Source organism: Somniosus microcephalus, chromosome 9 (genome assembly GCF_052327205.1).
Source record: "Somniosus microcephalus isolate GS21.2 chromosome 9, FLI_Smic_1.0, whole genome shotgun sequence".
In the NCBI taxonomy this organism is placed as follows: Eukaryota; Metazoa; Chordata; class Chondrichthyes; order Squaliformes; family Somniosidae; genus Somniosus; species Somniosus microcephalus.
The window spans coordinates 232,408,050-232,435,750 of record NC_140995.1 but is presented as its reverse complement, the minus strand read 5'-3'; the positions used below and the strand labels follow the sequence as shown (position 1 = coordinate 232,435,750).

Below are 27,701 nucleotides of genomic sequence, written 5' to 3'. Positions count from 1 at the left end.
TGAGTGTTGACAGTCTGTGTGTGAGGGATCTGAGTGTAGACAGTCTGTGTGAGTGATCTGAGTGTAGACAGTCTGTGTGAGGGATCTGTGTGTGGACAGTCTGTGTGAGGGATCTGAGTGTAGACAGTCTGTGTGAGGGATCTGAGTGTAGACAGTCTGTGTGAGGATCTGAGTGTAGACAGTCTGTGAGGGATCTGAGTGTAGACAGTCTGTGTGAGGATCTGAGTGTAGACAGTCTGTGTGAGGATCTGAGTGTAGACAGAATGTGTGAGGGATCTGAGTGTAGACAGTCTGTGTGAGGCATCTGAGTGTAGACAGTCTGTGTGAGGATCTGAGTGTAGACAGTCTGTGTGAGGGATCTGAGTGTAGACAGTCTGTGTGTGAGGGATCTGAGTGTAGACAGTCTGTGTGAGGGATCTGAGTGTAGACAGTCTGTGTGAGGATCTGAGTGTAGACAGTCTGTGTGTGAGGGATCTGAGTGTAGACAGTCTGTGTGAGGGATCTGAGTGTAGACAGTCTGTGTGTGAGGGATCTGAGTGTAGACAGTCTGTGTGAGGATCTGAGTGTAGACAGTCTGTGTGAGGGGTCTGAGTGTAGACAGTCTGTGAGGGATCTGAGTGTAGACAGTCTGTGTGAGGATCTGAGTGTAGACAGTCTGTGTGAGGGATCTGAGTGTGGACAGTCTGTGTGAGGATCTGAGTGTAGACAGTCTGTGTGAGGATCTGAGTGTAGACAGTCTGTGAGAGGATCTGAGTGTAGACAGTCTGTGTGAGGATCTGAGTGTAGTCAGTCTGTGTGAGGATCTGAGTGTAGACAGTCTGTGTGAGGATCTGAGTGTAGACAGTCTGTGTGAGGATCTGAGTGTAGACAGTCTGTGTGAGGATCTGAGTGTGGACAGTCTGTGTGAGGGATCTGAGTGTAGACAGTCTGTGTGAGGATCTGAGTGTAGACAGTCTGTGTGAGGATCTGAGTGTAGACAGTCTGTGTGAGGATCTGAGTGTAGACAGTCTGTGTGAGGATCTGAGTGTAGACAGTCTGTGTGAGGGATCTGAGTGTAGACAGTCTGTGTGAGGATCTGAGTGCAGACAGACTGTGTGAGGGATCTGAGTGTAGACAGTCTGTGTGAGGCATCTGAGTGTAGACAGTCTGTGTGTGAGGGATCTGAGTGTAGACAGTCTGTGTGAGGGATCTGAGTGTAGACAGTCTGTGTGAGGATCTGAGTGTAGACAGTCTGTGTGAGGGATCTGAGTGTAGACAGTCTGTGTGAGGATCTGAGTGTAGACATACTGTGTGAGGGATCTGAGTGTAGACAGTCTGTGTGAGGGATCTGAGTGTAGACAGTCTGTGTGAGGGATCTGAGTGTAGACAGTCTGTGTGAGGATCTGAGTGTAGACAGTCTGTGAGGGATCTGAGTGTAGACAGTCTGTGTGTGAGGGATCTGAGTGTAGACAGTCTGTGCGAGGATCTGAGTGTAGACAGTCTGTGTGAGGATCTGAGTGTAGACAGTCTGTGTGAGGGATCTGAGTGTAGATAGTCTGTGTGAGGATCTGAGTGTAGACAGTCTGTGTGAGGATCTGAGTGTAGACAGTCTGTGTGAGGGGTCTGAGTGTAGACAGTCTGTGTGTGAGGGATCTGAGTGTAGACAGTCTGTGTGAGGGATCTGAGTGTAGACAGTCTGTGTGAGGATCTGAGTGTAGACAGTCTGTGTGAGGGATCTGAGTGTAGACAGTCTGTGTGAGGATCTGAGTGTAGACAGAATGTGTGAGGGATCTGAGTGTAGACAGTCTGTGTGAGGCATCTGAGTGTAGACAGTCTGTGTGAGGATCTGAGTGTAGACAGTCTGTGTGAGGGATCTGAGTGTAGACAGTCTGTGTGTGAGGGATCTGAGTTTCGACAGTCTGTGTGAGGGATCTGAGTGTAGACAGTCTGTGTGAGGATCTGAGTGTAGACAGTCTGTGTGTGAGGGATCTGAGTGTCGACAGTCTGTGTGCGGGATCTGAGTGTAGACAGTCTGTGTGTGAGGGATCTGAGTGTAGACAGTCTGTGTGAGGATCTGAGTGTGGACAGTCTGTGTGAGGGGTCTGAGTGTAGACAGTCTGTGTGAGGGATCTGAGTGTAGACAGTCTGTGTGTGAGGGATCTGAGTGTAGACAGTCTGTGTGAGGATCTGAGTGTAGACAGTCTGTGAGGGATCTGAGTGTAGACAGTCTGTGTGTGAGGGATCAGAGTGTAGACAGTCTGTGTGAGGATCTGAGTGTAGACAGTCTGTGTGAGGATCTGAGTGTAGACAGTCTGTGTGAGGATCTGAGTGTAGACAGTCTGTGTGAGGGATCTGAGTGTAGACAGTCTGTGTGAGGATCTGAGTGTTGACAGTCTGTGTGTGAGGGATCTGAGTGTAGACAGTCTGTGTGAGTGATCTGAGTGTAGACAGTCTGTGTGAGGGATCTGTGTGTGGACAGTCTGTGTGAGGGATCTGAGTGTAGACAGTCTGTGTGAGGGATCTGAGTGTAGACAGTCTGTGTGAGGATCTGAGTGTAGACAGTCTGTGAGGGATCTGAGTGTAGACAGTCTGTGTGAGGATCTGAGTGTAGACAGTCTGTGTGAGGATCTGAGTGTAGACAGTCTGTGTGAGGATCTGAGTGTAGACAGTCTGTGTGTGAGGGATCTGAGTGTAGCCAGTCTGTGTGAGGGATCTGAGTGTAGACAGTCGGTGTGAGGGATCTGAGTGTAGACAGTCTGTGTGAGGGATCTGAGTGTAGACAGTCTGTGTGAGGGATCTCATAGAGTCATAGAGTCATAGAGTTTTACAGCACAGAAAGAGGCCCTTCGGCCCATCGTGTCTGCGCCGCCCATCCCTCCCTGTCCAGTCTAATCCCATTTTCCAGCATTTGGTCCATAGCCTTGTATGCAATGGCATTTCAAGTGATCTGAGAGTAGACAGTCTGTGTGAGGGATCTGAGTGTAGACAGTCTGTGTGAGGATCTGAGTGTAGACAGTCTGTGAGGGATCTGAGTGTAGACAATCTGTGTGTGAGGGATCTGAGTGTAGACAGTCTGTGTGAGGATCTGAGTGTAGACAGTCTGTGTGAGGATCTGAGTGTAGACAGTCTGTGTGAGGATCTGAGTGTAGACAGTCTGTGTGTGAGGGATCTGAGTGTAGACAGTCTTTGTGAGGATCTGAGTGTAGACATTCTGTGTGAGCGATCTGGGTGTAGACAGTCTGTGTGAGGGATCTGAGTGTAGACAGTCTGTGTGAGGGATCTGAGTGCAGACAGTCTGTGTGAGGATCTGAGTGTAGACAGTCTGTGTGAGGATCTGAGCGTAGACAGTCTGTGTGAGGATCTGAGTGTAGACAGTCTGTGTGAGGATCTGAGTGTAGACAGTCTGTGTGAGGATCTGAGTGTAGACAGTCTGTGAGGGATCTGAGTGTAGACAGTCTGTGTGAGGATCTGAGTGTAGACAGTCTGTGTGAGGATCTGAGTGTAGACAATCTGTGAGAGGATCTGAGTGTAGACAGTCTGTGTGAGGGATCTGAGTGTAGACAGCCTGTGTGTGAGGGATCTGAGTATAGACAGTCTGTGTGAGGGATCTGAGTGTAGACAGTCTGTGTGAGGATCTGAGTGTAGACAGTCTGTGTGTGAGGGATCTGAGTGTGGACAGTCTGTGTGAGGGATCTGAGTGTAGACAGTCTGTGTGAGGATCTGAGTGTAGACAGTCTGTGTGAGGGGTCTGAGTGTAGACAGTCTGTGTGAGGGATCTGAGTGTAGACAGTCTGTGTGTGAGGGATCTGAGTGCAGACAGTCTGTGTGAGGATCTGAGTGTAGACAGTCTGTGAGGGATCTGAGTGTAGACAGTCTGTGTGTGAGGGATCTGAGTGTAGACAGTCTGTGTGAGGATCTGAGTGTAGACAGTCTGTGTGAGGATCTGAGTGTAGACAGTCTGTGTGAGGATCTGAGTGCAGACAGTCTGTGTGAGGGATCTGAGTGTAGACAGTCTGTGTGAGGATCTGAGTGTTGACAGTCTGTGTGTGAGGGATCTGAGTGTAGACAGTCTGTGTGAGGGATCTGAGTGTAGACAGTCTGTGTGAGGATCTGAGTGTAGACAGTCTGTGAGGGATCTGAGTGTAGACAGTCTGTGTGAGGGATCTGAGTGTAGACAGTCTGTGTGAGGATCTGAGTGTAGACAGTCTGTGTGAGGGATCTGAGTGTAGACAGTCTGTGTGAGGATCTGAGTGTAGACAGTCTGTGTGAGGGATCTGAGTGTAGACAGTCTGTGTGAGGGATCTGAGTGTAGACAGTCTGTGTGAGGGATCTGAGTGTAGACAGTCTGTGTGAGGATCTGAGTGTAGACAGTCTGTGTGAGGGATCTGAGTGTAGACAGTCTGTGTGAGGGATCTGAGTGTAGACACTCTGTGAGGGATCTGAGTGTAGACAGTCTGTGTGAGGGATCTGGGTGTAGACAGTCTGTGAGGGATCTGAGTGTAGACAGTCTGTGTGAGGATCTGCGTGTAGACAGTCTGTGTGAGGATCTGAGTGTAGACAGTCTGTGTGAGGATCTGAGTGTAGACAGTCTGTGTGAGGGATCTGAGTGTAGACAGTCTGTGTGTGAGGGATCTGAGTGTAGACAGTCTGTGTGAGGATCTGAGTGTAGACAGTCTGTGTGAGGGATCTGAGTGTAGACAGTCTGTGTGTGAGGGATCTGAGTGTAGACAGTCTGTGTGAGGATCTGAGTGTAGACAGTCTGTGTGAGGATCTGAGTGTAGACAGTCTGTGTGAGGATCTGAGTGTAGACAGTCTGTGTGAGGATCTGAGTGTAGACAGTCTGTGTGAGGATCTGAGTGTAGACAGTCTGTGTGAGGATCTGAGTGTAGACAGTCTGTCTGAGGATCTGAGTGTAGACAGTCTGTGTGTGAGGGATCTGAGTGTAGACAGTCTGTGTGAGGGATCTGAGTGTAGACAGTCTGTGTGAGGGATCTGAGTGTAGACAGTCTGTGTGAGGATCTGAGTGTAGACAGTCTGTGTGTGAGGGATCTGAGTGTAGACAGTCTGTGTGAGGATCTGAGTGTAGACAGTCTGTGTGAGGATCTGAGTGTAGACAGTCTGTGTGAGGATCTGAGTGTAGACAGTCTGTGTGTGAGGGATCTGAGTGTAGACAGTCTGTGTGAGGGATCTGAGTGTAGACAGTCTGTGTGAGGGATCTGAGTGTAGACAGTCTGTGTGAGGGATCTGAGTGTAGACAGTCTGTGTGAGGGATCTCATAGAGTCATAGAGTCATAGAGTTTTACAGCACAGAAAGAGGCCCTTCGGCCCATCGTGTCTGCGCCGCCCATCCCTCCCTGTCCAGTCTAATCCCATTTTCCAGCATTTGGTCCATAGCCTTGTATGCAATGGCATTTCAAGTGATCTGAGAGTAGACAGTCTGTGTGAGGGATCTGAGTGTAGACAGTCTGTGTGAGGATCTGAGTTTAGACAGTCTGTGAGGGATCTGAGTGTAGACAGTCTGTGTGTGAGGGATCTGAGTGTAGACAGTCTGTGTGAGGATCTGAGTGTAGACAGTCTGTGTGAGGATCTGAGTGTAGACAGTCTGTGTGAGGATCTGAGTGTAGACAGTCTGTGTGTGAGGGATCTGAGTGTAGACAGTCTTTGTGAGGTTCTGAGTGTAGACAGTCTGTGTGAGGATCTGAGTGTAGACAGTCTGTGTGAGGATCTGAGTGTAGACAGTCTGTGTGAGGGATCTGAGTGTAGACAGTCTGTGTGAGGATCTGAGTGTAGACATTCTGTGTGAGCGATCTGGGTGTAGACAGTCTGTGGGAGGGATCTGAGTGTAGACAGTCTGTGTGAGGGATCTGAGTGCAGACAGTCTGTGTGAGGATCTGAGTGTAGACAGTCTGTGTGAGGATCTGAGCGTAGACAGTCTGTGTGAGGATCTGAGTGTAGACAGTCTGTGTGAGGATCTGAGTGTAGACAGTCTGTGAGGGATCTGAGTGTAGACAGTCTGTGTGAGGATCTGAGTGTAGACAGTCTGTGTGAGGATCTGAGTGTCGACAGTCTGTGTGAGGATCTGAGTGCAGACAGTCTGTGTGAGGGATCTGAGTGTAGACAGTCTGTGTGAGGATCTGAGTGTAGACAGTCTGTGTGAGGATCTAAGTGTAGACAGTCTGTGAGAGGATCTGAGTGTAGACAGTCTGTGTGAGGATCTGAGTGTAGTCAGTCTGTGTGAGGATCTGAGTGTAGACAGTCTGTGTGAGGATCTGAGTGTAGACAGTCTGTGTGAGGATCTGAGTGTAGACAGTCTGTGTGAGGATCTGAGTGTGGACAGTCTGTGTGAGGGATCTGAGTGTAGACAGTCTGTGTGTGAGGGATCTGAGTGTAGACAGTCTGTGTGTGAGGGATCTGAGTGTAGACAGTCTGTGTGAGGGATCTGAGTGTAGACAGTCTGTGTGAGGATCTGAGTGTAGACAGTCTGTGTGAGGGATCTGAGTGTAGACAGTCTGTGTGAGGATCTGAGTGTAGACAGACTGTGTGAGGGATCTGAGTGTAGACAGTCTGTGTGAGGCATCTGAGTGTAGACAGTCTGTGTGAGGATCTGAGTGTAGACAGTCTGTGTGAGGGATCTGAGTGTAGACAGTCTGTGTGTGAGGGATCTGAGTGTAGACAGTCTGTGTGAGGATCTGAGTGTAGACAGTCTGTGAGGGATCTGAGTGTAGACAGTCTGTGTGTGAGGGATCTGAGTGTAGACAGTCTGTGTGAGGATCTGAGTGTAGACAGTCTGTGTGAGGATCTGAGTGTAGACAGTCTGTGTGAGGATCTGAGTGTAGACAGTCTGTGTGAGGGATCTGAGTGTAGACAGTCTGTGTGAGGATCTGAGTGTTGACAGTCTGTGTGTGAGGGATCTGAGTGTAGACAGTCTGTGTGAGGGATCTGAGTGTAGACAGTCTGTGTGAGGGATCTGAGTGTAGACAGTCTGTGTGAGGGATCTGAGTGTAGACAGTCTGTGTGAGGGATCTGAGTGTAGACAGTCTGTGTGAGGATCTGAGTGTAGACAGTCTGTGAGGGATCTGAGTGTAGACAGTCTGTGTGTGAGGGATCTGAGTGTAGACAGTCTGTGTGAGGGTCTGAGTGTAGACAGTCTGTGTGAGGATCTGAGTGTAGACAGTCTGTGTGAGGATCTGAGTGTAGACAGTCTGTGTGAGGATCTGAGTGTAGACAGTCTGTGTGAGGATCTGAGTGTAGACAGTCTGTGTGTGAGGGATCTGAGTGTAGACAGTCTGTGTGAGGGATCTGAGTGTAGACAGTCTGTGTGAGGGATCTGAGTGTAGACAGTCTGTGTGAGGGATCTGAGTGCAGACAGTCTGTGTGAGGGATCTGAGTGTAGACAGTCTGTGTGAGGGATCTGAGTGTAGACAGTCTGTGTGAGGGATCTCATAGAGTCATAGAGTCATAGAGTTTTACAGCACAGAAAGAGGCCCTTCGGCCCATCGTGTCTGCGCCGCCCATCCCTCCCTGTCCAGTCTTATCCCATTTTCCAGCATTTGGTCCATAGCCTTGTATGCAATGGCATTTCAAGTGATCTGAGAGTAGACAGTCTGTGTGAGGGATCTGAGTGTAGACAGTCTGTGTGAGGATCTGAGTGCAGACAGTCTGTGAGGGATCTGAGTGTAGACAGTCTGTGTGTGAGGGATCTGAGTGTAGACAGTCTGTGTGAGGATCTGAGTGTAGACAGTCTGTGTGAGGATCTGAGTGTAGACAGTCTGTGTGAGGATCTGAGTGTAGACAGTCTGTGTGTGAGGGATCTGAGTGTAGACAGTCTTTGTGAGGATCTGAGTGTAGACAGTCTGTGTGAGGGATCTGGGTGTAGACAGTCTGTGTGAGGGATCTGAGTGTAGACAGTCTGTGTGAGGGATCTGAGTGTAGACAGTCTGTGTGAGGATCTGAGTGTCGACAGTCTGTGTGAGGATCTGAGTGTAGACAGTCTGTGTGAGGATCTGAGTGTAGACAGTCTGTGAGGGATCTGAGTGTAGACAGTCTGTGTGAGGATCTGAGTGTAGACAGTCTGTGTGAGGATCTGAGTGTAGACAGTCTGTGTGAGGATCTGAGTGTGGACAGTTTGTGTGAGGATCTGAGTGTAGACAGTCTGTGTGAGGATCTGAGTGTAGACAGTCTGTGTGAGGATCTGAGTGTGGACAGTCTGTGTGAGGATCTGAGTGTAGACAGTCTGTGTGAGGATCTGAGCGTAGACAGTCTGTGTGAGGATCTGAGTGTAGACAGTCTGTGTGAGGATCTGAGTGTAGACAGTCTGTGTGAGGGATCTGAGTGTAGACAGTCTGTGTGTGAGGGATCTGAGTGTAGACAGTCTGTGTGACGGATCTGAGTGTAGACAGTCTGTGTGAGGATCTGAGTGTAGACAGTCTGTGTGTGAGGGATCTGAGTGTAGACAGTCTGTGTGAGGGATCTGAGTGTAGACAGTCTGTGTGAGGATCTGAGTGTAGACAGTCTGTGTGAGGATCTGAGTGTAGACAGTCTGTGTGAGGATCTGACTGTAGACAGTCTGTGTGCGGATCGAGTGTAGACAGTCTGTGAGGGATCTGAGTGTAGACAGTCTGTGTGAGGATCTGAGTGTAGACAGTCTGTGTGAGGATCTGAGTGTAGACAGTCTGTGTGAGGATCTGAGTGTGGACAGTCTGTGTGAGGATCTGAGTGTAGACAGTCTGTGTGAGGATCTGAGTGTAGACAGTCTGTGTGAGGATCTGAGTGTAGACAGTCTGTGTGAGGATCTGAGTGTAGACAGTCTGTGTGTGGATCTGAGTGTAGACAGTCTGTGTGAGGATCTGAGTGTAGACAGTCTGTGTGAGGGATCTGAGTGTAGACAGTCTGTGTGAGGATCTGAGTGTCGACAGTCTGTGTGAGGATCTGAGTGTAGACAGTCTGTGTGAGGATCTGAGTGTAGACAGTCTGTGAGGGATCTGAGTGTAGACAGTCTGTGTGAGGATCTGAGTGTAGACAGTCTGTGTGAGGATCTGAGTGTAGACAGTCTGTGTGAGGATCTGAGTGTGGACAGTTTGTGTGAGGATCTGAGTGTAGACAGTCTGTGTGAGGATCTGAGTGTAGACAGTCTGTGTGAGGATCTGAGTGTGGACAGTCTGTGTGAGGATCTGAGTGTAGACAGTCTGTGTGAGGATCTGAGCGTAGACAGTCTGTGTGAGGATCTGAGTGTAGACAGTCTGTGTGAGGATCTGAGTGTAGACAGTCTGTGTGAGGGATCTGAGTGTAGACAGTCTGTGTGTGAGGGATCTGAGTGTAGACAGTCTGTGTGACGGATCTGAGTGTAGACAGTCTGTGTGAGGATCTGAGTGTAGACAGTCTGTGTGTGAGGGATCTGAGTGTAGACAGTCTGTGTGAGGGATCTGAGTGTAGACAGTCTGTGTGAGGATCTGAGTGTAGACAGTCTGTGTGAGGATCTGAGTGTAGACAGTCTGTGTGAGGATCTGACTGTAGACAGTCTGTGTGCGGATCGAGTGTAGACAGTCTGTGAGGGATCTGAGTGTAGACAGTCTGTGTGAGGATCTGAGTGTAGACAGTGTGTGTGAGGATCTGAGTGTAGACAGTCTGTGTGAGGATCTGAGTGTGGACAGTCTGTGTGAGGATCTGAGTGTAGACAGTCTGTGTGAGGATCTGAGTGTAGACAGTCTGTGTGAGGATCTGAGTGTAGACAGTCTGTGTGAGGATCTGAGTGTAGACAGTCTGTGTGTGGATCTGAGTGTAGACAGTCTGTGTGAGGATCTGAGTGTAGACAGTCTGTGTGAGGATCTGAGTGTAGACAGTCTGTGTGAGGATCTGAGTGTAGACAGTCTGTGTGAGGATCTGAGTGTAGACAGTCTGTGTGAGGATCTGAGTGTAGACAGTCTGTGTGAGGATCTGAGTGTCGACAGTCTGTGTGAGGATCTGAGTGTAGACAGTCTGTGTGAGGGATCTGAGTGTAGACAGTCTGTGTGAGGGACGAACCAAGATCCAGAGTGAGATGGAGAGACCGAGACAGAGCCAAGATAAACAGAGAGACAGCGAGACCCTGGGCCCCTTTCACCTGATTGTTTGCTGGGATACTGTTTCTTTGGATGCAGTGCTTGAGTCCGACAGTCAGTGAATCCTGATGTCCTGTTTCCAGAGTCTCCACACAGTCCTGTCTTTGCCGGATTACTCCCGGGTGGGAATCCGATTCGACGGGAATTCTGCAGCAAACAAAGAAAGTCAAGTGTGAGCATCAGTCTGGTCAACGTTTCCTGCTGGGGTTGCACTCAGAGCGGGCAGGAGGGAGCGGAGTGGGCAGGAGAGCGCGGAGCTAGCGGGAGGGAGCGGAGCGGGCAGGAGAGCGCGGAGCGGTCAGGAGAGCGCGGAGCGGGCAGGAGAGCGCGGAGCGGGCAGGAGAGTGCGGAGCGGGCAGGAGAGCGCGGAGCGGGCAGGAGGGAGCGGAGCGGGCAGGAGAGCGTGGAGCGGGCAGGAGGGAGCGGAGCGGGCAGGAGGGAGTGGAGCAGGCAGGAGGGAGCGGAGTGGGCAGGAGGGAGTGGAGCGGGCAGGAGAGTGAGAGAGCGGAGCGGGCAGGAGAGGGAGAGAGCGGAGCGGGCAGGAGAGAGGGAGAGAGCGGAGCGGGCAGGAGAGAGGGAGAGAGCGGAGCGGGCAGGAGAGAGGGAGAGAGCGGAGCGGGCAGGAGAGGGAGAGAGCGGAGCGGGCAGGAGAGAGGGAGAGAGCGGAGCGGGCAGGAGAGAGGGAGAGAGCGGAGCGGGCAGGAGAGAGGGAGAGAGCGGAGCGGGCAGGAGAGAGGGAGAGAGCGGAGCGGGCAGGAGAGAGGGAGTGAGCGGAGCAGGCAGGAGAGAGGGAGAGAGCGGAGCGGGCATGAGAGAGGGAGAGAGCGGAGCGGGCAGGAGAGGGAGAGAGCGGAGCGGGCAGGAGAGAGGGAGAGAGCGGAGCGGGCAGGAGAGGGAGAGAGCGGAGCGGGCAGGAGAGGGAGAGAGCGGAGCGGGCAGGAGAGAGGGAGAGAGCGGAGCGGGCAGGAGGGAGAGAGCGGAGCGGGCAGGAGAGGGAGAGAGCGGAGCGGGCAGGAGAGGGAGAGAGCGGAGCGGGCAGGAGAGAGGGAGAGAGCGGAGCGGGCAGGAGAGGGAGAGAGCGGAGCGGGCAGGAGAGAGGGAGAGAGCGGAGCGGGCAGGAGAGAGGGAGAGAGCGGAGCGGGCAGGAGAGAGGGAGAGAGCGGAGCGGGCAGGAGAGGGAGAGAGCGGAGCGGGCAGGAGAGGGAGGGAGAGAGCGGAGCGGGCAGGAGAGAGAGAGAGCGGAGCGGGCAGGAGAGAGAGAGAGCGGAGCGGGCCGGAGAGAGGGAGAGAGCGGAGCGGGCAGGAGAGTGGGAGAGAGCGGAGCGGGCAGGAGAGAGGGAGAGAGCGGAGCCGGCAGGAGAGAGGGAGACAGCGGAGCGGGCAGGAGAGAGGGAGAGAGCGGAGCGGGCAGGAGAGAGGGAGAGAGCGGAGCGGGCAGGAGGGAGGGAGAGAGCGGAGCGGGCAGGAGAGAGGGAGAGAGCGGAGCGGGCAGGAGAGAGGGAGACAGCGGAGCGGGCAGGAGAGAGGGAGAGAGCGGAGCGGGCAGGAGAGAGGGAGAGAGCGGAGCGGGCAGGAGGGAGGGAGAGAGCGGAGCGGGCAGGAGAGGGAGAGAGCGGAGCGGGCAGGAGAGAGGGAGAGAGCAGAGCGGGCAGGAGAGGGAGAGAGCGGAGCGGGCAGGAGCGAGAGAGAGCGGAGCGGGCAGGAGAGGGAGAAAGCGGAGCGGGCAGGAGAGTGTGAGAGCGGAGCGGGCAGGAGAGAGGGAGAGAGCGGAGCGGGCAGGAGAGAGGGAGAGAGCGGAGCGGGCAGGAGAGAGGGAGAGAGCGGAGCGGGCAGGAGAGGGAGAGAGTGGAGCGGGCAGGAGGGAGGGAGAGAGCGGAGCGGGCAGGAGAGGGAGAGAGCGGAGCGGGCAGGAGAGAGGGAGGGAGCGGAGCGGGCAGGAGAGGGATAGCAGAGCGGGCAGGAGAGAGGGAGAGAGTGGAGTGGGCAGGAGAGAGGGAGAGAGCGGAGTGGGCAGGAGAGAGGGAGAGCGGAGCGGGCAGGAGAGGGAGAGAGCGGAGCGGGCAGGAGAGGGGGAGAGCGGAGCGGGCAGGAGAGAGGGAGAGAGCGGAGCGGGCAGGAGAGGGAGAGAGCGGAGCTGGCAGGAGAGAGGGAGAGAGCGGAGTGGGCAGGAGAGAGGGAGAGAGCGGAGCGGGCGGGAGAGGGAGAGAGCGGAGCGGGCAGGAGAGAGTGAGAGAGCGGAGTGGGCAGGAGAGAGGGAGAGAGCGGAGCGGGCAGGAGAGGGAGAGAGCGGAGCGGGCAGGAGAGGGGGAGAGCGGAGCGGGCAGGAGAGAGGGAGAGAGCGGAGCGGGCAGGAGAGGGGGAGAGTGGAGCTGGCAGGAGAGAGGGAGAGAGCGGAACGAGCAGGAGAGGGAGAGAGCGGAGCGGGCAGGAGAGAGGGAGAGAGCGGAGCGGGCAGGAGAGGGAGAGAGCAGAGCGGGCAGGAGAGAGGGAGAGAGCGGAGCGGGCAGGAGAGGGAGAGAGCGGAGCGGGCAGGAGAGGGAGAGAGCGGAGCGGGCAGGAGAGAGGGAGAGAGCGGAGCGGGCAGGAGAGGGAGGGAGAGAGCGGAGTGGGCAGGAGAGAGGGAGAGAGCGGAGCGGGCAGGAGAGAGGGAGAGGGCGGAGCGGGCAGGAGAGAGGGAGAGGGCGGAGCGGGCAGGAGAGAGGGAGAGAGCGGAGCGGGCAGGAGAGAGGGAGAGAGCGGAGCGGGCAGGAGAGGGAGAGAGCGGAGCGGGCAGGAGAGAGGGAGAGGGCGGAGCGGGCAGGAGAGGGAGAGAGCGGAGCGGGCAGGAGAGAGGGAGGGAGCGGAGCGGGCAGGAGGGAGAGAGCGGAGCGGGCAGGAGAGGGAGAGAGCGGAGCGGGCAGGAGAGAGGGAGAGAGCGGAGCGGGCAGGAGAGAGGGAGAGGGCGGAGCGGGCAGGAGAGAGGGAGAGGGCGGAGCGGGCAGGAGGGAGAGAGAGCGGAGCGGGCAGGAGAGAGGGAGAGAGCGGAGCGGGCAGGAGAGAGGGAGAGAGCGGAGCGGGCAGGAGAGAGGGAGAGAGCGGAGCGGGCAGGAGAGGGAGAGAGCGGAGCGGGCAGGAGAGGGAGAGAGCGGAGCGGGCAGGAGGGAGGGAGAGAGCGGAGCGGGCAGGATAGGGAGAGAGCGGAGCGGGCAGGAGAGGGAGAGAGCGGAGCGGGCAGGAGGGAGGGAGAGAGCGGAGCGGGCAGGAGAGGGAGAGAGCAGAGCAGGCAGGAGAGGGAGAGTGCGGAGCGGGCAGGAGAGAGGGAGAGAGCGGAGCGGGCAGGAGAGGGAGAGAGCGGAGCGGGCAGGAGAGAGGGAGAGAGCGGAGCGGGCAGGAGAGAGGGAGAGAGCGGAGCGGGCAGGAGAGAGGGAGAGAGCGGAGCGGGCAGGAGAGAGGGACAGAGCGGGGCGGGCAGGAGAGGGAGAGTGCGGAGCGGGCAGGAGAGGGAGTGAGTGGAGCGGGCAGGAGAGGGAGAGAGCGGAGCGGGCAGGAGAGAGGGAGAGCGGAGCGGGCAGGAGAGAGGGAGAGAGCGGGGCGGGCAGGAGAGAGGGAGAGAGCGGAGCGGGCAGGAGAGGGAGGGAGTGGAGCGGGCAGGAGAGGGAGAGAGCGGAGCGGGCAGGAGAGAGGGAGAGAGCGGAGCGGGCAGGAGAGAGGGAGAGAGCGGAGCGGGCAGGAGAGGGAGGGATGGAGCGGGCAGGAGGGAGGGAGGGAGCGGAGCGGGCAGGAGGGAGGGAGAGGGCGGAGCGGGCAGGAGGGAGGGAGGGAGCGGAGCGGGCAGGAGAGGGAGAGAGCGGAGCGGGCAGGAGAGGGAGAGAGCGGAGCGGGCAGGAGAGGGAGAGAGCGGAGCGGGCAGGAGAGGGAGAGAGCGGAGCGGGCAGGAGAGGGAGAGAGCGGAGCGGGCAGGAGAGGGAGGGAGCAGAGCGGGCAGGAGAGGGAGAGAGCGGAGCGGGCAGGAGAGGGAGAGAGCGGAGCGGGCAGGAGAGAGGGAGAGAGCGGAGCGGGCAGGAGAGGGAGAGAGCGGAGCGGGCAGGAGAGGGAGAGAGCGGAGCGGGCAGGAGAGGGAGAGAGCGGAGCGGGCAGGAGAGGGAGAGAGCGGAGCGGGCAGGAGAGGGAGAGAGCGGAGCGGGCAGGAGAGGGAGAGAGCGGAGCGGGCAGGAGAGGGAGAGAGCGGAGCGGGCAGGAGAGGGAGAGAGCGGAGCGGGCAGGAGAGGGAGGGAGCAGAGCGGGCAGGAGAGGGAGAGAGCGGAGCGGGCAGGAGGGAGGGAGAGGGCGGAGCGGGCAGGAGAGAGGGAGAGAGCGGAGCGGGCAGGAGAGGGAGGGAGCAGAGCGGGCAGGAGAGGGAGAGAGCGGAGCGGGCAGGAGAGGGAGAGAGCGGAGCGGGCAGGAGAGGGAGAGAGCGGAGCGGGCAGGGCTATGGGGAATGAAGAGAGTGGGACTATTTGGATAGCTCTTACTGAGATGGGCAAAATGGCCTCCTTCTTTGCTGCATCATTCTAAGATCTCCCTGGCATTCCTTGTGCTGCAGTACCACTGAAACAAAACATACTCTGCTTGACGGTGCTTCTAACAGTATGGGTAGTCAGGCATTCTCATATCTTGCTGGTGCCATTACTTCCTTTGAGAAGAGGGGCCTGAGCCTGCATTCATCGTCTGCTGAAACAAGGTATGTTCCCCTCTGTTCGCAGGTGCAGGTATGAGGATGATGGTCCACAGAGCACCTCTCGTGTAACTTGACCTACCTGGCAACCCTCCATGCGTCCTCCTGAGCTTACCCATTATGTCAGACAGGGGGATCCCCACTGCTACCAGTAAATAAATAATTTGCAACAAAGGCTCATAGGAATCTAAGTGCCAGCAGGGAAGAGAAACAGTTAGGAAATGGCTAAAATACACTTACCTTAACGTTACTGTGCCCTTTCCTTGACCTACAGGATGCTTAACGTTGGCTGGTAACCCTCGATGCCCATGTCACACGGGCGCGGTGTAGATCTGATGTCCTGAATGGCGGGACTGCGATGCCCCCCAGTTTGCATTGGGCACTTCATTCACTCTCAGTCCTGCCCATTGGAAACCAGGTTGGGGCGCAAAGTGGACAGGCAAGTGAGCTTGCCCCTATATCCCGCTCCCCACCGCCCTCTTTATCCACTGCAACAGGAGGCGGAAGCGGACAATCTTTGCCTCAGCGTTGCCGGGCTATTTGACCGAGTGGCCGAGACGCGGCCAGACGCACCAGGGAAGCCCATTCTCAGTCTGGGCGGAGATCGGACGGGTTGGTGGGCAGGGCGTGCCTGGCGCCCGCCCGCTGTCACCGGCGAGAGGCTCATGTCGTCGGTGAGCTGCCCACATGTTTGGGGGTTTAGCTGAGAAATCTAGCTGAGATGGCCGGGACATGCTAAGGTGGGGGGAAGGCGATAGTCGGGATGGACTAACTGAGCACAGACCAGGAATTGAACCTGGGGCCTTCCTGGGTTGTGCTCCTCAGTACCACACACACTGGGCAGCGCATTTGCCAGTGGAGCGCAGGTGGAACACAATATTTTACTGACAAAAGAACGGACAGCATTACCATTCTTGCTCCCTCTCTCACGCCATACGGGACTAACAGGAACCTACTTGAGTTCTGGGTACACGTTCTCCAGGTACCATCTGAAGGACTTGCAGTTCAGATTCCTCCTCAGCTCCACCCTGCTGCGGACACTGGAAGGGAAACACAGACCCTGTAAAACACTGGGACACCTCCCCACCCCCTCAATATAAACCAATGAGCAGATCTCTGACAGGAGGAGTCCGGCATCCTCACATTCACCAACAACAACTTGAATTTATATTGCGCCTTTAAAGTAGTAAAACGTCCCAAGGCGCTTCACAGGAGCAATTATCAAACTAAATTTGACACCGAGCTACGTAAGTAAATATTAGGGCTGATGACCAAAAGCCTGGTCCAAGAGCTAGGTTTTAAGGAGTGTCATAAAGGGAGGAGGGAGAGGAAGAGAGGCGGAAAGGTTTAGGGAGGGAATTCCAGAGCTGGGGACCTTGGCAGCTGAAGGCACGGCCGCTAATGGTGGAGAAATCTCAATCGGGGATGTAGACAGTACAGAATTGGAGGAACACAGATATCTCAGGGGGTTGTAGGGCTGGAGGCGGGACGAGGCAATGGAGGGATCTGAACACAAGGATGAGAAATTGAAAATAGAGGCTTTGCTTAACCGGGAGCCAATGTAGGTCAGCGAGCAGGAGAGAGCAGAGCGGAACTTGGTGCGAGTTAGGATATGGGTGGCAGAGGTTTGAATGTGCTTATGTTTATGGAGGGTGGAAGATGGATGGCCAGCCAAGGGAGTGTTGGAAGTAACAAAGGCATGGATTCACCAAGATCTGGATCGCTGTCAATAAAAAGGCCCCATGTATTGATAGCCACACCTGGCAAAGTGATCACGGGGCAATATCCCTCATACCTCCTGGTGAGAACATACTGAATACAGTTAAAGAACAGTCTGACAAAAGGTCAGCGACCTGAAACGTTAACTCTGCTTCTCACCACAGATGCTGCCTGACCTGCTGAGTATTTCCAGCATTTTCTGTTTTTATTACAGTTAAACAGCCTGGATACGAAATTGGCTAAGTGATAGGAAACAGAGAGTAGTGGTGAACGGTTGTTTTTCAGACTGGAGGAAGGTATACAGTGGTGTTCCCCAGGGGTCAGTACTTGGGCCACTGCTTTTCTTGATATATATTAATGACTTGGATGTGGGAGTACAGGGCACAATTTAAAAATCTGCAGATGACACAAAACTTGGAAGTATAGTGAACAGTGAGGAGGATAGTGATAGACTTCAGGAAGACATAGACAGGCTGGTGGAATGGGCGGACACGTGGCAGACGTAATTTAATACAGAAAAATGTGAAGTGATGCATTTTGGTAGAAAGAATAAAGAGAGGAAATATAAACTAAATGGTACAATCCTAAAGTGAGTACATGAACAGAGAGACCTGGGGGTAAATGTGCATAAATCGTTGAAGGTGGCAGGGCAGGTTGAGAAAGCAATTAAAAAGGCTTACGGGATCCTGGGCTTCATGAATAGAGGTATAGAGTACAAAAGTGTGGAAATTATGATGAACCTGTAAAAAACACTGGTTCAGCCCCAACTGGAGTATTGTGTCCAATTCTGCACTTTAGGAAGGATGTGAAGGCCTTAGAGAGGGTGCAGAAAAGATTTACGAGAATGATTCCAGGGATGAGGGACTTCAGTTACATGGATGGACTGGAGAAACTGGGGTTTTTCTCCTTGGAGCAGAGAAGATTGAGAGGAGATTTGATAGAGGTGTTCAAAATCATGAGGGGTCTAGACAGGGTAGATAGAGAGAAACTGTTCCCATTGGCAGAGGGGTCAAGAACCAGATGACACAGATTTAAGGTAATTGGCAAAAGAACCAAAGGCGACGTGAGGAAAAACCTTTTTACGCAGCGAGTGGTTAAGATCTGGAATGCACAGCCTGAAAGGGTGGTGGAGGCAGATTCAACCACCGCTTTCAAAAGGGAGTTGGATAAGTAGCTGAAGGAAAAAAATTGCAGGGCTCCGGGGAAAGGGCGGGGAGTGGGAATAGCTGAGAGTTGGCACGGGCTCGATGGGCCGAATGGCCGCCTTCTGTGCTGTATCCATTCTATGATTCTATAACATTTCTAAGTGAAGGGGCTGGATCATCAAATATAGTTTGTATAAAATATATTTATGTTAAGCTTTTATTATTTTAATGAATTAAAAGGAGTCACATCACTGTGATCCATTTAAAAAGAAATAAATCAGACTCTAATTTCAGTATCTTTATCCCAGATTATTCTTTAACCAGCAACATTGTCAAGGCGCTGTTGTGAATGAATGAACTTCCCTTTGCTCGCCTGCTGTCCAGATTTCTCTCTCCTGTCTCTCGCTCTCTCCCTGCTCTCATCTCTCTTTCTTACTCTTCTCCTTCTCTCTCCCTGTCCTCTGTCTCTCTCGCTGCTCTCTCTCTCCCTGCTTTCACCTTTCTTTCTCACTGCTCTCCTTCTCCCTCTCCTCTCTCTCTTTCTCTCTCTCACCACTCTCTCTCTCACAGCTCTCCCTTTCTCTCCTGTCTCGCTGTCTGTCCCCCTGATTCTCCCTCCTATCTCTCTCTCTCTCTCTCACTACTCTTTTTCACTCTCTCTTCCATCTCTCTGGTCCCTCTGTCTGTTTGTCTCTCCCTCTCTGCCCCACTGCTCTCTCTGTTTCCCTGGTCCCTCTGTCTGTCTGTCTCACCTCCTTCTGTCTGTCTGTCTCTACTCCCTCTTTCTGTCTTTTTCTAGTTTGTCTCTGATCACCTGTCTCTCTCTCTCTCCCTCTCTCTGCCCCCTGTCTCTTTCTATCTTTCTGTGGTCTCTCTGTCTGTCTGTCTCTACTCCCTCTGTCTGTCTTTTTCTAGTTTGTCTCAGGTCCCTCTGTCTGTCTGTCTGTCTCTCCCATCTGTCTCTGATCCCCTGTCTCTCTCTCCGTCTCTCTGCCCCCTGGTCTCTCTCTATCTTTCTCTGGTCCCTCTGTCTGTCTGTCTGTCTCTCTCTCTCCCATATCTGTCTCTGGTCCCGTCTCTCTCTCTCTCTCTCTGCCCCCTAGTCTCTCTATCTTTCTCTGGTCCCTCTGTCTGTCTGTCTGTCTCTGGTCCCTCTGTCTCTCTCCCATATCTGTCTCTGGTCCCGTCTCTCTCTCTCTCTCTTTCCCTCTGCCCCCTGCTCTGTCTCTATCTTTCTCTGGTCCCTCTGTTTGTCTGTCTGTCTCTCTCCCACATCTGTCTCTGGTCCCCTGTCTCTCTCTCCCTCTGCCCCCTGCTCTCTCTCTATCTCTCTCTGGTCCCTCTGTCTGTCTGTCTCTGGTCTTTCTCTGGTCCCTCAGTCTGTCTTTTTCTAGTCTGTCTCTGGTCTCTCTGTCTGTATGTCTCTTTCTTGTCTGTCTCTCACTCCTTAGAGGGTTAGATTATGAGGAGAGATTACATAAACCAGGCTTGTATTCCCTTTAATATAAAAAGGATAAGGGATGATTTGATTGAGGTTTTTAGGATTTCAAAAGGAATTGATAGGGTAGGTGTTACATTGTTATAGTATCACATCGTTAAATGGAACTACTTTGGTATGGAACTACTTTGGTATGGTGTAGTTATATTGCTATGTGGCAGTGCACAGTGCAGCGTCGGACATCTTGTATCACTCCGCACCATGCAGCAGCACTGTAACAAAGCAAAAATACAGCTAAGTAAAAGCACTAACTAAAAATGAACTAAAAGTGTCTGTAATATATATAGTAGTAGCAGGGGAGCCCCGCAGTGCGAGGGCAATTTTGGGGTGCGCGGTCTCCTTGCCCCTGTCTGTCCCCCCTCTCGGGCCTGGTCGATGTGTGGGCCGGAAGCCTGGGACTGGATTTGGGCTGTCGGCAGTTGGAGAAGCCTAGGCCCGTTTTGCACTGTTTTTTAAGCTAAACATTTCTAGCTTTTAATACCTTAAAAGATGAAAGTTAAAGTACTTATAAAACATTTTTGGTAAATGTTTTTCAAAAAAAATAAGATACTAACCTCGATGAGCATATTTTTAGGTTGAGGCAATGGGGTTTTTAGCTTGAGGCAATGGCTGCCAGATCCCTGAGATGAAAACGATTAGTCCCGCCCACACACACACCGATTGGTCAATGAATGAGGTGACTGAACTGTAGGATTGGTCAATCATGACGGCACAGGATTGGTCGACCTTGACGTCAGTCAATCAATGCTAATGAGTGGATAATTAGTGGAATTTTGAAGGTTTTTTGTATAATGTGCGAACAATTTTTGTCCGACTGAAAAGTAAATACGCTTATGACCGTTCTGGAATCGTAAGCTTTCTTTTGATGTAACGCACGTGTAGGTATGCTTTATGGCCTAGAAATTCAGTTGGTTGCGCCAGCCGTTAGCGCCTTAGGAGGAGTAGATGTCGGGCGCTAGGCGGGCTGCACCTCGCCCCAACTTCACTAGAGATTTAGCGGCGGTGCAAAGTCTTTGTGCGCGCTCAGCTGCGCGCGCAGATCATGACGTCATTTCCTCGTGCAACGCCCTTTGTGCGCCCCCAACCGGAACTTCAGTGGCAACGCCCCATTGTGCGCCTGGCGGCCCTAGCGACTGTTAAGTGGAACGGTGCTCAGCCGATGCGGGGCGCGGGGGGCGCAAATTAAAGGGCACTCCTCCTGCAATATAAAAGGCTGCCATTTCGCAGCACTCCCTCTTGCGAAACGGATCTTTGGAGAGAGACCAAGGTAGATAGCTTTCTGCTTTGGCCCAACACTCGGACAGGTACTTCTGGCTTCAGGCCACAGATTTCCAGTAGTCTTTGCCTTCATTGACATCTCATTGTTTGCCAGCATATTATGGGGGCTGCAATGGGTGTCAACGCAGGCTTTCTCAATTACATCCAAAGGGCTCACAGACGCCGTGAGAGAGTGGCAGCCCTGGCTAGACGGAGAGGGGGCAACAGGCGTCGGCAAAGGAGGCCTTTCCCACCCAGGGTATACCGCCAGCAGTTCTCCTATCTCAACATGTCTGAGGAGCAGTGTGTTCGGAGGCTGCGATTCAGAAGGGACGCGGTCACAGAGATCTGCCAGCTGCTTGGCGGTGATCTGCAGCCACAGCTGAGGAGCAGGACGTCTCTGTCGGTGGCAGTGAAGGTGACGGTGGCTCTCAACTTCTATGCCACCGGCTCCTTCCAATCCGCTACTGGGGACATTGCCAACATCTCCCAGTTCGCCGTGCATTGCTGCATCCGCCAGGTCACCAATGCCCTTTTCAAAAGGAGACGTCAGTTCATCTCCTTCTCCATGGCCCTTGCCAAGCAGCAACAGCATGCAATGGGCTTTGCAGCATTCGCGGGCTTCCCCATGGTGCAGGGCGCCATTGACTGCACGCATGTGGCTTTGCGGGCACCTCTGGAGAATGCCGAGGATTACCGCAACCGGAAGGGCTACCATTCGCTGAACGTCCAGCTGGTATGTGACCACAGGCAGCTCATCCTAGCTGTCAATGCCCGCTTTCCAGGCAGCAGCCACGATGCCTTCATCCTGCGACAGACTTCTGTGGCAGACATGTTCCAGGCACAGCCTCACCCACGAGGATGGCTTATCGGGGACAAAGGCTATCCTTTGTGTACTGGCTGATGACCCCGCTCCGTGCGCCCAGCACCCCTGCTGAAGAGAGATACAATGAGAGCCATCAAGCGACCAGGAACATCATCGAACAAACAATCAGCGTCCTGAAGCAACGGTTCCGCTGTCTGGATCATTCTGGTGGAGCCCTACAGTATTCGCCGGAGCGAGTCTCCCATTTCGTGGTCGTTTGCTGCATGCTGCACAACCTGGCTATCCGCAGGACTCAGCCACTGCCACCACAGATTGGAGGACCACCTGAGGAGGAGGAGGAGGAGGAGGAGGAGGACCAGCACAGGAGGGAGGCACAAAGTGCAAGGGCCACCCGTCGCCGGCTTATTGAACGTCGGTTCTAGGCCCCCTCTCAGGGACTGGCTTGTGCCAATGTCAGCAGATGAATGTAGCCGCTCCACAAGCCCTCAGCCGAGCAGGGCAACCAGGACTTAACCAAAAAACCATGCACACTGCAATTTAACAACAATAATTTATTGAAAACCTCTGCCCTTCCCACATTACATGCTCATGTGGAGAAGCCCCCTCCAAAAACACAAAACTACCAGTCTCGGCCTTACAAAAAGAAAGAAAGACACCAGTCTCGGCCTTACATAAAGAAGTAAAGACACCAGTCTTGACCTTACATAAAGAAATAAAGACACCAGTCTCGGCTTTACACAAAAACAACTGCACCAGTGTCGGCCTTACAACAAGCACCAGGCATTTGTGCATGCCTCTACTTTTTGCCCTGCGAGGGCGATGCCTTGCGCATCCTTGCCTGGCCCCTGCCCGCCCTGCTGCTCCTCCTCAATGGGAGCCCAGTGGCTGCAGCAAGGCTGGGGGAAGGCTGCTGAGGGGCTGATGGCGAGACGGCAGATGCCCTTGGGGGTCGGCCTGCACCAGCTCTGGCCTTGGAGTGGCCGGCTGCTGACTGCTCCAACTCTGGCTGGGCGGCAGCAGTCTGTCCAGCAGCTCGTGGCAGCTGCAATGGTGGAGTGGCAGTGTCGGCTGCAGGAATGGTGGCAACCTGGCAGATCGCAGGTGCTCGCTGGTCGCCTGACACATTGGCACTCGCACGGGCCAGCACTGCAGCATGCGCAGCAAACAGCTGAAAGACAGACTGCTGGGCTGCTGCTGCGCGGCGAGTGCCCTGGCGATGCCTGGCTGATCCAGCGAGGGTGGCAGCAGTTAGTGCCCGTGTGGCCCTGGTCTGTGTCCGCATGACACCTGCCAGTGAATGGACGGCACGACTGAGCACTTGGCTAGAAGCCGACTGTGCTGCCGCGAAGTCCTGCAGACTCCTGGCCTGTGCTGCCGCGATGTCCTGCAGACTCCTGGCCTGTGCTGCACTGAATAGTTCCAGACTCCTGGCCTGTGCTGCACTGAATTGTTGCAGACTCCTGGCCTGTGCTGCCCCGAATTCCTGCACACTGCTTGCCAGTGACTCTATGGAGTCAGGCATCCTTGCCACTGCAGCCATGAGCTCAGTGTGCCTGCGCTCAGCCTGGACGGCCATTTCCTCTAGGAGGCGCACCTCCTCTGCGCTCACCGTCGCAGGACTGGAGGCCGCACTCACCCTCTGGGGAGAAGTCCGTGAGCTTCCCCACCCCTCCCGCGTTGCTGCAGGCCGCTGAGCCCCGGAGCTTCACTCTCCTCAGACCCTTCCCCCCGGCTCCCCTCCAGGGAAGACGTGTCCCCTACATCGCCATGGGCTGGCGCGGCTGAGGGTGGCACTGATGGGCCGGCTTCCTCTTCCTCCTCCTCGTCTTCCGAAGGGCTGACAGTGGCAGCTTGAGGGCCCGCCTCCTCACCTGGCGATTCACCATCTGAAAGCAGGAAGGCACAAGAGTAGCTTTAAAGTGAGGACAGGGCAGCAGCGAGGGAGGCATGAGTGGTGCCATTCACCGCATTGGTCGGACAGTGGCAAAGGATGCTGATCTGATGCGCAAGTGGAACGAGAGAGGTCCAAAAGGTGATGCCCTTACCATTGGTGCCCAGAACAGGGTCGGCATCTCCACTGGCGACGGGGCCAATCAGCCGGCCTCCCATAATGCGCTCCACACGCTGGTCGAGGTCGGGGAGCTCTTTGAGGTCAGGACGGCCTCCGCCGGTGTCAGTTCGGTTGCGCCGGTTGTGCGCAACCTTGGCCTGCAAGAGAAAGGACGGCCTCTAAGTACAGTGTGTAGCCCTGATCTTGTCTGCACTGCCTCCCATGGTCGAATAGCTTGGACAGTGTGTAGCCCTGATCTTGTCTGCACTGCCTCCCGTGGTCAAATAGCTTGGACAGTGTGTAGCCCTGATCTTGTCTGCAATGCCTCCCATGGTCGAATAGCTTGTACAGTGTGTAGCCCTGATCTTGTCTGCAATGCCTCCCATGGTCGAATAGCTTGGACAGTGTGTAAAGTGCTGAATGTGCAATTGATTTTCATGCCAGTCCCATAGCTGCTGGATGAGGGCTGGCCATTAGGGCTTTCAGGTCCCTTTGCCCATAATGTGAGGTGCACATGCAAGGATGAGGAGGACACTGGAAAGGGTACTCACCCTGACAACCCGAGTGAGGTCGTTGAACTTCTTCCGGCATTGCACAGGAGTCCTGACAACCACGCTGCTGGAAGACACCCTGTTGGACACCTCCCTCCAGGCTTTCCGGTAGGCGCTGGGCAGCGGCCTCTTGCCACCTTCTGGGAACAAAACATGGCGCCTGCGCTCCACTCCGCCAACCAGCACCCTCAGGTCTCCGTCGCTGAAGCGCTGCACTCTCTCCCTGGCCTTCTCCATAGTCCTGGGCGTTGTACAGGTGAAGCTGAAGTGGTCAGGCCTAGGTTGAGGGCTGCAGTGTGCAGGGCGTGGCAGGCAAACAAATCCACCCTCCCCCTTTAAGAGATGACCGGCGCCAGAGTGTCTGCCGTCAATCAAGAACTCGCCGCACCTGCGCTGCGCCCGGCCTCGGGGGTATCGCTCAGCACCGCCGGCTTAGCGCCTAAAGATAGTCGTGCATCGCCTGTTTTAGCGCAGCAGCAACCTCTTGGGGCGATGCGACTGAATATCGGCGAAGGGGGCGCGACTTTGCGCCGGGCGCAAACTTTAGCGGCCGCCCGACTTTACCGCCCCAAAAGTGGCTATACTGAATTTCTAGGCCTATAACTTTAGAGTGTATAGCCGGACAGACAGACAGACGGAAGGACAGACAGACAGACAGACAGACAGACAGATCGATCCTTTTATATATATATAGAAGATAGATAGATAAGCTGGGGGGGCCCGGCGTTGCCAGGGCTGTTTTGGGCTGGGCGGTTTAAATCGAGTCCCAGGCTTTCGGCCCTGTCTCTCTGTCCCTCTGTGAATCTGCTGCCGGCAACATTTCTACCTTTTAATACCTTCAAAGATGAAAGTGAAAGTACTTATAAAACGTTTTTGGTAAATCTTATGTTATTTTTAAAAGAGATACTAACTTTTTCGAAGCTGTATTAGCAGATTTTGAGCTGGAAGTAGTTGAAGTAATGGCTGCCCGATGCCTGAGTTCAAAATCATTAGTCCCGCCCACAGACGCAGCGATTGGCCAACCATCAGGTGACTGAACTGTAGGATTGGTCAATCATCAGGTCACAGGATTGGTCAACCTTGACGTCACTCAATGCTAATTAGCAGATAATGACTGGAATTTTGAAGGTTTTTTGTATATTGTCTGAACAATTTTTGTCCGACTGAAAAGTAAATACGCTTATGACCGTTCTGGAATCGTAAGCTTTCTTTTGATGTAACGCGCGTGTAGGTACGCTCTATAACTTTAGAGTGTATAGCTGGACAGACAGACAGACGGAAGGACAGACAGACAGACAGACAGATCGATCCTTTTATATATATAGACTAGCTGGAGAGCCCGGCGTTGCCAGGGCTGTTTTGGGGCAGGCGGTTTAAATCGAGTGCCAGGCTTTGGGGCCCTGTCTGTGTCCCTTTGTGAATCTGGTGCTGGGCAACATTTTAAATCGAGTGGCAGGCTTTAGGGCCCTGTCTGTGTCCCTGTCTAGGGCCCTGTCTGTGTCCCTGTCTGTCTACCTTTTAAAAGCTTGAAAAATGAAAGTGAAAGTACTTATAAAACGTTTTTGGTAAATCTTATGTTATTTTTAAAAGAGATACTAACTTTCAAAGTAGTTTTAGCTGGAAGCTGAAGTCATTTGAGCTGGAAGCTGAACAGAGCTGGTAGTGAAACAATGGCTGCCACATCCCCGAGATGAAAACGAATAGTCCCGCCCACACACACACCGATTGGCCAACCATCAGGGGACCGTACTGTAGGATTGGTCAATCGTGACGGAACAGGATTGGTGGAACCTTGACGTCAGTCAATGAATGCTAGCAGATAATGAGTTTAATTTTGAAGGTTTTTTGCATAAGGCGCGAACAATTTTCGTCCGACCGAAAAGTAAATACGCTTAAAACCGTCTCGGAAGCGTAAGCTTTCTTTGGAGGTAACGCGCGCGTAGGTACGCCCTGTAACTTTCGAGCGCATAGCCCGACAGACGCACAGGCGATGACAGACAGAATGACAGACAGACAGAATGACAGACAGACACACCGACCGATTTATATATATAGATAAGAACTCAAGGAGACACAACAGTAGGTAAGGAGAAACTTTTTCTGCCGGTGGGGGAGTCTAGCACAAGCAATGTTCCCTCTAAGCCGCGCGGTCACACAACTCTGTGCTGGTCCTGCACAGCCCAGGACCGACTTTTTCAATGTTAAATTTCGCGCATGCGCAAAACTGTGAATGGGTCGCGCAGCCCCTTAAAGGGGCCGTGCACCCAAAAAAAAATTGCGGGGAACATTGAGAACAAGGGGACATAACCTTAAAATCAGAGCCAAGTCATTCAGGACAGAAGTTAAGAAACACTTCTTCACACCAATGGTGGTAGAAGTGTGGAACTCTTTTCCACAAAAGCAGTCGATGCTAGCCCAATTAATCATTTTAAATTTGAGATTGGTAGATTTATTACAAGCCACATGTATTAAGGGATATGGAGCCAATGCAGGTGGATGGAGTTAGGATGCAGATCTGCCATGATCTCATTGAATGGCAGAACAGGCTCTTTCTCTGTTTCTATCTCTCTCTGTCTGTCAGTTCAGTTCAGTTCAGTTCAAATGCTTTATTGGCATGAAAGTTTACAGAGAACCATATTGCCAAAGCTTACATAGCAAAAAGGTACAGTTTTCCAACATTCTGTAGGTGTCAATCGATTTGACATTTGTTGGGTATATACAATATTACTTTTAAACAATATTAATTTTAAACAGTCTTTCTACTTCATTTGGTATGTTCAATATTAATTTTAAACAGTCTTACTTTTAAACAGTCCTCAGGTTGTGACATGTTGTTACATATTTAGCCCCAAGGTATGGTCTGTCTCCTTCTCCTAGGACTAATCTCAATTTTGACAGATCATCCAATTCCTTGAAATCTGGGGTTGTTTGGCTTAGCTTGTTGAATAATATGTTTCTTGATGTGTTGAATTTTTCGCATTTTAGGAGGAAATGCATTTCTGTTTCAACCTCGCCAGCCAGACATTGATCGCATATTCTATTCTCTCTAGGCTGCCAGGATTTCTTGTATCTGCCTTTTTCAATTTCCAGTTGGTGGTCGCTTAGTCTGTACCTGGTGAGGGTCTGTCTCTGTTTTGTGTCTCTGATGGTCGTGAGGTAGTCTGCCAGTTTATATTCTCTTTTTAGGGCCCGGTAACATTCTAATCTGCTTGGCTTTCGGTTATTTTGTTCCAATGTTCCAGGTAGGTTTCTTTGCATTTTTAATGATTTGGTTCACTCGGATTGGTGTTTGGACGGCTGTGTTGGTCTGGGGCTGGTCAGGGTCCGGCTGAGTACTTAGTTTCAGTAGCAGCTGACTCAGGGGACTCTTTTCTGGGTTTAGCTCTTGGGTCTGAAAGGCTTTGAAATGAAGGGTGTCTGGGGAGCTAGATTTGAGGTGATTTAGGAAGTTTAGTGCTCGTTTTTGGATGTTTATTATCAGTGGGTATCTGCCTAGTTCGGCTCTGCATGCATTTGTTGGCGTTTTTCTTTGGGTGCGAAGGATGCTTCGGCCAGAATTCTGCATGTAGGGCTTCTATTGTGTGTTTTTTCCCATTTAGTGTAGCTTTGGTGATTTAGCGGGCCCCATACTTCACTACCGTACAGTGCAATGGGCAGGATTATGCTGTCAAAAATTTTGAGCCAGATTTTGATTCTCTCTCTCTGTCTTTGTCTCTCTCTCTCCCTGTCTCTTTCTCTCTCTCTGCCTCTCTCCCTGTCTCTCTCTCCCCCTCTCTCTCACCCTTTCACTGTCTCTCTCTCTCCCTCTCCCTGTCTCTCTCTCTTTCTCTTGCTCTCCTGTCTCTCTCTCTCTCTCTCTCCCTCTCCCTGTCTCTCTCTCTTTCTC

The 27,701-nt window shown here is 53.2% G+C and overlaps 1 protein-coding gene across 1 annotated transcript in view; it reads right to left on the bottom strand.

The window, feature by feature from the left end:
• The window catches only part of LOC147113121 (polypeptide N-acetylgalactosaminyltransferase 14-like), a 327,805-nt gene that overhangs the window by 34,691 nt on the left and 265,413 nt on the right, over positions 1-27,701 (bottom strand). Inside the window, 2 exon segments of the mRNA XM_085998011.1 lie at positions 10,079-10,223; positions 15,726-15,809. Of these exon segments, the coding sequence (XP_085854137.1) occupies positions 10,079-10,223; positions 15,726-15,809 (229 nt within the window).